The 10,648-nt window shown below is 36.1% G+C and overlaps 1 protein-coding gene across 1 annotated transcript; it reads right to left on the bottom strand.

Annotated features, from left to right (window-relative positions):
• Window positions 1-182: 182 nt before the first annotated feature.
• On the bottom strand, window positions 183-8,687 carry LOC306992818 (uncharacterized protein). The gene is made up of 7 exons (XM_079602035.1): window positions 8,477-8,687; window positions 7,374-7,418; window positions 6,245-6,466; window positions 5,886-6,158; window positions 3,999-4,277; window positions 3,138-3,380; window positions 183-2,630 (listed from the first exon to the last, which is right to left on the bottom strand). The coding sequence occupies exons 1-7, from the start codon at window positions 8,505-8,507 to the stop codon at window positions 2,050-2,052; spliced, it is 1,674 nt and encodes a 557-aa protein (XP_079458161.1). The 5' UTR covers window positions 8,508-8,687; the 3' UTR covers window positions 183-2,049.
• Window positions 8,688-10,648: the final 1,961 nt, after the last annotated feature.

Raw genomic sequence — 10,648 nt, 5'->3', positions numbered from 1 at the left:
CATCAGAAGCGGAGTTATGAAGGGATCAGTTTCTGCGATCAAAAGCAAAACGACTAACCAGTGAGTGAAAACCAAATCAATCCTGCAGTGACATCTTGTGGTTGAAACAAGCAAACAAACAAACCTGAGTTTGATGCTGGGCACCAGTTTGCCTTTTAGTGGAGAATCACAGAACTACAGTTGCATTGCAATAAAAGTTTATTGCGGCATGCATGCATACAGCTGTGGTCAATTTGATATACATCTTCAATTAAACAAGCAGAAAATGCATTGCTTTTTAAGTTCTTACATAAAAAAAACCCAACAACATACAAAACAACGTGCATGAATAAAAATATTTAACAAAAACATAATAACTATCCTATAATTAAGATCTAACAAAAAGCATGATGAAATAATGAGAGTCCAAATGCATTTACATGAAGCTGAATGAGGCTGAGAATGACTTGAAATATCATTGCTTATATAATATTTAGCCTAAATCTATTGTTAACCAGTGTAAGTTAGCAAGCTCAGAAATAAATACATTTGCTAATGATGTGTTAATGCTCTTCAGCCCTACAGATAAACTTTAATAACATAAACTGTACAGTGATAAGTAACTTCACGCAGATATTCACAATAACTGATTCTGTGTAATTATGTGTGAGTGTAATTGCCTAAGGTGAATCAAGTAGCCTCGGCTATGTTGTATGGGTTTGATGCTTATGCGTGATGCTAATAGTATTTACATTTATAGCCTTTAGATTTCGGTGGTTTCAATCTTTCAGCTTTATTGCACAAAAATAACTTTCTTTCTCATAGGCTGTATCGGAATTCTCATAACTGCAAGAACATGTCTAAAACTGTAAATGTGGACTGTAATCTTACTTGTTTGCTGTGTTAACTGTATGTTCTCATTACTTTCTTTACTTAGCCTAGTATCAGACTTTTTCTTTAAAGGTGAAGTACGTGCCTTATTTCTTCGCCATTAACGTCTGGACCAAACTCACTGTAGATTAAGTCTGAAGCAAAGGGAATTTGATGTAGGCTAAGGTTTCGTTTCTGATCAGAAGGGAGTCAGATCTCTGAGTTTGCAGCGGATTGTCTGGGATCTTCTGAAACATGACACCGGTAACGTTAACGTTACACACTTTTGAGCTTTTGGAAGTGGAAGTTATAAAAGTCACGTTCACTCTCCAGAGCATCTTCATGTATCCACGCCAGGTGACACTTCTTTGTTAATTTTTTTATTATTTCATAGTAGGCTATTATTGTAACCTTCATTCATTATATTAAATAGCCCACCCCAAAAAAGAAAATTCTCTCATGATTTTTGCCGTCTCTCCCAGATTATAACCGGCATAGACAGTGGATATAACGAAGATTCACGGCACTTCTCGCGAGAGTTTCTCAAGCGTAAACGTTGTGACAGTTGGTTTGGTCAAAATATTAGTTTAAAAGTTTAAATATTCTTATTTTTATTTTACACACCTATTGTTTAGCTTCAGAAGACATTGATTCATCATCAGCTGCGATCGTTTGGATTAACTTAACGTTACTGTCGTGTTCACTTTGATTTTGGTCCCGTAAATTATAACGTAACGTTACTCACGATGGATTGTTTTTCTAAAAATCTTCATGTTAATCTGAAGAAAGCAAGTCATACAACTGAGACAGTATGAGGGTGAGTAAGTTAAATGATGTGAGAATTTAAATTTTGGGGTCGAGTAACATTACTATACAATTAATTTAGGCATGTTAACCTATAGGCCTAACAATAAAACAGGTAACTTATTTTATCTCACAATTCTAACCTTTTTCTCCGAATTGCGTGATATAAAATCCGAATTGCGAGATATAAACTCACATTTCTGTCTTTTCTATCTCTCACAATTTCTAGTTTAAATGTCGCAATTCTGACTTCATAACACTGCGAGTTATAAAGTCAAAATCTTGACAGAGAAAAATCAGAATTGTGTGGGAAAAAAAATCAGAATTGTGAGATAAAAAGATTAGCGATTTGACTATTGGTTAGCATTAATGTGATGCTCTTTCTTACAGGTTCCTTCATTCTTTCTCTTTGCTCATCTGTTTCTTATCCTGTTGCCCGGCCTTCAGTTCTTCATATGGATTTTCTTCTACTGCCACGGCCTCATAATCTTTGTCTTTCTGAGGAAGCTGCTCATACCCTCCCTCTGATTCTCCTGCCGGTGTTTTTGAGTCGGCTGAACTCAGGGTTTGGTACACTTCGGCTTTCACGCTCTTAAGAGCCTCGTAACCACCTTGACCTTCCCCCTGACCTTCACCCTGACCTTGACCTTCACCCTGACCTTGACCCTCTGCAGCTCCTAGTGTGTGGTACACCGCCTCGTCCTGCCTCTTTTTTAGGGCTTCGTAACCTCCCTCGGCCTTGTCCTTATCTGTATTCTCGCCTAGTGTGTGGTACACCGCCTGATCGGTGAGTTGGATTTGCTCATAGTCTCCTCCATCTTTCTTCTTATCTTTATCCTCTGCGGTCGCCTGAACACTGCTTTCTCCTCGTCTTCTGCGCTTCAGCGCGATCAGCAACACGATCAACACCCCAAGAACCATCAGAATCGCAGCCACCATGATGGGCAGCAAATTCACAGGGTCTGGCTTTGTTTTTTCTACGAGAAAGAGAGAAGATACGTTTTCTCATGCAAGAAAAAATATAAGAAGTGCTCAATCTTGAGAAGTGAAAGTGTCTAGTGCATTTATACATCAGTACAGTCAACATTAAAATGCACGGAAAACGAAAGTGTTCACACAGCTCTGCGTGCCTCTATTTTGGCGTGAAACTTTTAGGTGTAGCAGACACTTTGACAACCGTTTCTTCTGTTGATTACCACAGAAAATAATTTCTCATTAAAATAAACCATAAAAAAATCATTAACTTGGAATAAAATAAATTACAAAGCAACATTTCTAGCCAATTACATAAAAACTAATAAAAATTACAAAAACACTACAAAATTACTAAACCTTCAAAATATAAACCTAAAAACTAATTTAAAATATGAATAAAAAAAACTACAACAGAATTTTTATTACACTAAACACTGGCTAATGAACAAGGAGTGTGTGTCTAAGGAGTGTGAGTGTGTGTGTGTGTGTGTGTGTGTGTGTATGGGTACCTTTGTAGCTGTAAATGTTGCTGAAACGGGAGAAACCTTTCCCACACTCCATCCGGCAGCTGTACAGTCCTTCTTTCTCCACGGTAATACTGTCTGTGTTTTCAGGCAGTCTTTCGCGTGCAAATGAGTCAGTAAGAAGTGTGCGATACCAGCAGTAGGTCTTGCAGTCGCCAGGACAGTCTCTACAGAAACACCTCAGACTCGGAGAAGATGTTGAATCCACTGTAGTAGCAGGAGGTCCACCTGTACCACACACACACACACACACAGATATGACTTACAAAAGAATTGATTCAGTGGTTGTTCCTGTAACTCAGTTGGTAGGATAGTGACTTAACGTTAGCTAAGGTCATGGGTTAAATTCCCAGTGAATGCGTATCCTGATAAAAGCATCTGACAAATGTATAAATGTAACCGCTCTGACAGATTCAGTGAGTAATTCGTTAGACTAATTCGAACCGATAACGTGCGAGTCGTTCTGACTGATTCATTAAAAGAGTTGACTCATTAAGAGTTATTTGTTCATGTATCGGACTAGGCTGGTGTAGCGGTATGCTTGCTTTAGCATACAGCCAGTGAAAACAACAAAAGATATAGTGGGTTGCTTTATTAGTTTGATTTATTTTATCTTACTTGCAAACAGTGTGTTATTATCATTATACATGTATAATGTGTATACTTGTTTAAAAATCTTGTGCTTAAATATATATTAACATGAGTCATGTTTTATTATTATTATTATATAGTGCCGTACATTAATGCCATGGCATCATGTTCAAAAAATACTTTCTATTTCTAGTACTATCTAGTAGTGGTTGTGTATAAATGAAGCGTGAGGTGAGGTGTTATTGTAATGATTACCTATAACCTTTAACTCCTGGGCATCAGAATCTCCTTCCTGCTGGGCAGCTCCTGCACTGATGTGGCTGTACCTGTAGGTGGCGTGACATCTGTACTCTCCGGTATCACCGTGTGTGGCGTTGGTGATGATGTAAGTGTCTTCCTTTATGGTTGCGATTGACTTATTATTCTTAAAGAATTCAGCCTTTTCTGCTTTCCCACCCCAGACTCCACAGCTGAGAGCCACACTCTCCCCCACCAGTGCAGGACCGGCTGGAGGATCCAACAACACCCTGAGCGCTGACACACACACACACACACACACACAGGTCAGACATCCATCATCCTCTGCTGCAAGAACCTCATGCTTCAGTTAAAGTATAGTGTTACTGACATAAACTACAGGCTATTGGCTGTTTAAGAAAAAGGGATTCAACAGGAAATGTCAGCACTGGAAAAAAATAATCTTTGAATTTGAATCTATAATTCTCAACTTTGTCTTTGTGATGCAAATGAGTAAATAGTTGCCATACAGTACACATGAGTATAGAGCTATAAACCCTGATCTTAGAGAAGTGTTAGACTTTATATTGAGGTCTGACTTTTATAGACTTTGGTGTTTTGGCAAGTCTGAGCTCAGTTTGAGCTGTTGTTGAGGTGACAGATGTGAGGCGTCTTTTTCTCAACATCTGAGAATCAGTTCCCATTTGCTCTGCAGTTTAGTCTCATGGCTCTTTATGGAAGACACACACACACACACACAGACACACACACACACACACACACACACACACACACACACACACACACACACACACACACACACACACACACACACACACACACACACTTGTACATCTATCTTTATGAGGACATTCATTGACAGAATGCAATCTCTAGCTGTTTACCCTAACCTTACCCATCACAACTAAGTGCCTAACCTGAACCCTGACCCTAAACCGACCCTTAACCTCATTATAACCTTATCCCTAAAACCAAGTCTTGACCCTCAAACAGGGTCTCAGAAAGTGAGGACCGGCCAAAATGTCCTCACTTTACTCTCTTTCTCCTCACTCCAATGGTCTAAAACTCAAACTGGTCCTCACAAAGATAGTTTTACAAGTACACACATGTACAAGTACACACACACACACACACACACGCGCACACACACACGCACGCACACACACTAAAAAACATGAGCAATTTTGATTATTACATTCAGATTTAATTATTGTGAAAATAAGATTGTGGCCTTTTGTATATTTTTAGATATTGATCTCTGTGTGCAAGTAAGATTTATTTATTTATTAAAAAAACTTAACTAACTCACCTTGACTAACAAGCTTCAAATTTAGTATTTAGTAAATTTAGTATATAGTATACTGTTTCAGAGCCAATAAGACTGATGGGAACTAGTTAACTTCCTGTGGTCAGAAACTTTTTTTCTAGGAAAGACCGCTGTCTGCATTAAAATGATCTGAAAACGCAACAGAAGACGTGTACTCACTATGTGTCATAATAGTGTGTAATATTAATGCAGTCCCTTCTTTTGTAAATGTATTTCACAGAATTTGTAATGTTATGATAATTGTATGATAATATAAAACTGTTTTAGATGTTTGTTCATCTGTGGAACACGATAGAAGATTTTGAAAGATGTCTCGGAGTTTGTTTGTTCATACGATTATAGTCAGGTGTTGTTTTGGACCCCATTGACTTTCATTGCATTGGACACAAAAAGTCATCCTTTAAAATATCTTCTTTTGTTTTCCACAGAACAAAGAAAGTCACACAGGTGTGGAACTATATGAAAGCGAGTAAATAATAACAGAATTTGTATTTTTGTATTTCCCTTTAACTACACAGGTGATCTGAAACACAACAGGGAAAGAAGGAAGGAGTCACCTGTCATTTTCAGCGTCACTGCATTGCTTCGTCGTCTACCGTTCCTGCACCAGAAAGTGGCTCTTTTTGCCTCTTTCAATTCTGCAAAGATCACAGCCGTCTTATTATTATTATCAACAGTGGTTCCTAGCCTGAAGCCGCTCTCTCCCCGCAACACAAAACAGTTCCAGCCATCCGGATCATCTTCCACCTGCAGCACCAGGTTTCTTCCACCACCTCTGTGCATCACAGCGCCACCTATAGATGGAGAGAGCTGAGCGTGAGGCTCCAGCTCTGAGAGAGAGAGAGATGATGAGAAACAGCAGGAGGAACAGAGGATCGTGAGGGACGTTTAGAGTTAGTTAGGATGGTGTTCATACGTTCGACAGTGAGTATATACGGCTCACTCTTCGATCCGCCACGCTCACATTCGTACTTCCCGTTGTTTTTTGATGTCACTGATGTAACAAGCATTACAGAATCCTGATGTGATTTGATGTGATCTCCATTAATGAACCATTTTATCGGTCCACGCCCTCCTTTACAGATCAGAGTGACGTCATCTCCAACAAACACAGCTGGGAACCTCGGCAGGAGAGACACTGAGAGAAAGAAAACAGAGACACGTCTTCTGTAACGCCAGGTTGTCTGACTAAATATTATTGATTGATTTATTGATTGACAATAATTGTAAACCATGGTGATTTAGTTCTGTCTACTCAACAAATATAATGATTGGAGTAATTGGAAAAGTTTGAAAAAGCACCGTAAAAGTTGCATTTATTAATTTATTTATGCATTTGCACATTTATTTATAATTTTTTTATTAATGCATTTAAAAATGCGTAAATAAATCATTTGTGCTCTTATTTTTGCATTTATTTAATTTATTCATAAAGTCATATATCTATCAGATTCTTTAGAATAAAAGATTTTAAGAATCTTTTTTTTTGTTGCTTTATTTAAATTGTCTTAATATAGATTTTTACCCTCTCTCTGACTTTAAATAAATTAACTTTTTTTTTCTGTTTTTTTTTCTGTTTTTTTATTCAAGGGCTTTCAGGTATTCTGCTGAGTTCAGTGCAGTTTCTGACTATCTAATTGATGTGAAATGTGCCACAAGTGATCTTGTTAAAAATAAACTTAAGCTGCTGGTTTCTAACATTGAGATCTTAGAAAATGATCTGATGCTTTTTGATCATGTAGGAGTCAGGCTGCTCAGTCTTCAGCGGACTCACCCTGTGGCGTTTACTTGAACCTTCTCGAGGAACCACGGCAGGAACTACTTTGGACAAGGTTTGAGGTTGATTATAAATGACCCTCAGTGAGGTAATTACTGACACTAGAAACATTAGAGACATATTCTGGTCTGGTGAAGTGATGAGGTTTCCTGCACCAAAGTTTTGCAGATCTGCATTGGTTCTTTATTAATGCTGTGCTTTATAATATAGTATCTGAAGTTTTTTCAGCTCCTCTGATCTTGTTCACAATGAAAATGTGTGTATTTACCTTCTGGTGTTTTTGCCTTGTCTTCTCTTATGAGAGCCAACAACACTGTGAGATAAAAAAGATAAATCAGATTATTTCTGCACTAAGAAACTACATCTTTAATTTTAATCTGCAGCTTCATTGACATTGAAATGAGACGGCGGCACCCAGTCAGTTTTCGGTGAATCATGGCTCAAGACTCAAGACTAGTCACGGGCCAGTTGCATTTTCAGTGCTGTGGAACCAACAGTGTCCAAAATCCAGATAATCCATGACGACACCATGATGCTAAGATGTATTTCTGTACATCTGTGTTTTAGTACATATCCCTTTGGTAAACATAATTCTGACTCATAGGTAAAATATTTTTGAATATTGACCAGGACACGCTGTATAATATATATATATATAACAAAATATTTATTTATATTTAAATTATATATATATATATATATATATATATATGTAAATAAATATATATATATATATATATATATATATAAATAAATAAAAAATATATAATTTAAATATAAATAAATATTTTGTAATTTATAAGAAGTATTACGTTCAAAAATAATGCAAAAAAGCATTTTCATTAATATTCTCTTGACGTTTGAATACATATTTATATATACATTTTTAACTTGCATTTATTTATTATTGGTATATAATACTTTTTCGGACTTCTTATTTTGAAATTATATGCCGATATTGTGCATCATAAATTAAGCTAAATATTGGATACAAAGGTATAGGTAGTTGGTAGTTTTGAAAGTAATTCTTGCATATCTTTCAAAATATCTTTGTAAAAATTTTTTTTTGGCAGTGTAATTGGAAATCTGTGATACACAATTATCATAGTGCAAACATCAGCAAATTTTTTTATTATTACATAATTAAGTTTGCATTGAAATTTTATAAATTTTGATAATTGTCGACGTTTATCATGATTTATTGTCAATATATTAACCAGACAAAGCTCATTAAATATTGTGCCCCTTATCTGTTCCATGAAAACTGCCTGGTTTGAATTAAACTTCAACATTTTACTTCAAGAATTTGTCAAAACATCCCATTACACAGAATCAGACAATAAGATGCTGCATAAACTCTTGTGTATTTACCTGACAGTGTCAGCAGAGACCTCATGTTCATCAGCCGAGACGCGCTGTCCGTTAGTCAGAAAGAGAAATATGACTGTCTGATGGACAGAAAGATGAGCCTTTAGTAGAAATTTGGGGAAGTGGATAAAAAGTGGTTTATCAGCTTTATTGCATTAAAGCTCTGCTAAGTATGCATGTGTCTGCGCATGTTTCCATGTTTTTTGTCCAATCTGACAGTTTTTTTTCTCTTATGACAATTAGAGCGGCTGCCGCACCCTTTAGTCACACTTTTTTTAACAGCTCGTTTTAGCGTGTTTGTATTCAAGCATGCAGTGTTGCTGTCAATGTGCAATTTGGTTATTATCAGGCATTGCTATTTACAGAACGTGCAAAGTCATGGTCGTGTGGATGGTCAGTGATCAAGAACAACTGGGAGGCTCAAACTCAAATTAAGCATGAAAGACAGATGCATGACTCATATATTTTATTCATCAATTTATGGTATTAAGTTTTCAGATTTTTTTTATAATTAAGATAAATACATTGTCTAATTAGTAATAATGCAACTAATTAACTTAAAAGTGTGCATTTTTAGTTCATTCAAATTTGATCACTTCAAAAATGTTATCATCAATTCTATTTCTGCCCTCAGAACATTTATGAAATTGTAGAATATTGTTTATATCAATGTCAAAAATTCAAGTTAATAATAATATGAATCTATAACTAGGTGCTTCCTTGTCTTATTTAGCATTTTTATACATTTTTGCATTCAGATGTTCATGTTAAAAGCCATAAGCAATAGTAAGTTTTATTAACTGGTTCATTGTTTACTTCATAACTTCTAATGTATATTAAAATATTTTCCATTCATGCATGTACAGTTTAAAGTAATTTTATGAGAGAAGCGATGCATAGCCCCGTTCCCCAGAAGCCTGACCTGTTGATTAATTTTTAGTTTGTGAAATGATCAAATATTTGAACTGCTTGGCTAGTTATCCTGAAATGACCCAGGCTATTATAGTCTTGCACAGAACATCATCGCCTGTTTGCAGATCCTGTGTTAACTCTTGAGGTTTGTGTATTTTCAACGTTGGCAAAACAGTGCTACTTTCCTTTTTAGTTTACCAGTACTAGTTTGACGTGTGAACTGGATTAACAACATTAACCACACTGATGTTTAGTGAGCGCTGTTCTTTTAGTGTAAAGTGCAGAGGCTCTGCTGTTTTTTTTAGTATTTACTTAAAGTTCAGTAGTGGATAAAAGCAGATAAATTCATTCAGATGCATCTGGGTACGATGCAATATGTGGTCTTGATTTTGATTTCAATATGATTCAAATTTGTAATTAATTTCTGTCAGGAGGTCCCACAGGTCAGTAGTGACAGCAAAGATGACATCTGATCTGACAACAGATCTCAAAGCTAGTTTGAGGAAAAGCTCCTCACTTCGCACTCAACAATGTGACAAAATAGATGGAATTATATTGCTATAGAGATCACAAATATTTAAATCACATGGACTACTTTAGTGACAGGAAATTAATTTATTATTTAATATCTTCCATTTCAGTGTCACAATGCGTCTTTATAGTTCTGAGACTCGAGCTTTCATAGTAATTTCTATTCGATTCTATTCTTTATTTAATTTTCTCAAGATGTGTTCCTGATTCTTTGTTCTTTTTGTGCAAGAGGAACTTGCTTTAGTGTGTGCGTGCGTGTGTGTGTGCGTTACCTTCCTGTGCATTTCCCAGAATACCCAAAGATGGTGTTATTTATGAACAGAATCATACCGATTGGTCAGCACTTTTTTACTTCTTTTTTATTTTCGATTAAATAGAGTAGATTTTGCAAGCAACAAGTTTATATTAAATTTGTTGGTTGGATTTGCTACAGTTCACAGTGCACAGTCACACCCAACAATGTTTTTTAGACACATAGTAACATTTACACATGTAGAGAAAGCTGTTCAGAAATGAACTGATGATGCTTTTAGTAAAACAAGGGACAAAATGTGCTGAAATCTAGGAATCGTTTCGGCCACATATGAATTTATAGCAGCACTTTCTATGAAGCCAGCATAATTATGCATTATAATATTGATTTGACAGTGCCCTGCCCTATTATACACATTGTTTTCATAAATAACTGTAACCGTTATAATCTATTAATCTTATTTACATATATGCATCTAG

This window comes from Phoxinus phoxinus (genome assembly GCF_949152265.1).
Source record: "Phoxinus phoxinus genome assembly, chromosome: 24".
NCBI lineage: Eukaryota > Metazoa > Chordata > Actinopteri > Cypriniformes > Leuciscidae > Phoxinus > Phoxinus phoxinus.
This window is presented reverse-complemented; position numbering and strand designations above follow the sequence as displayed.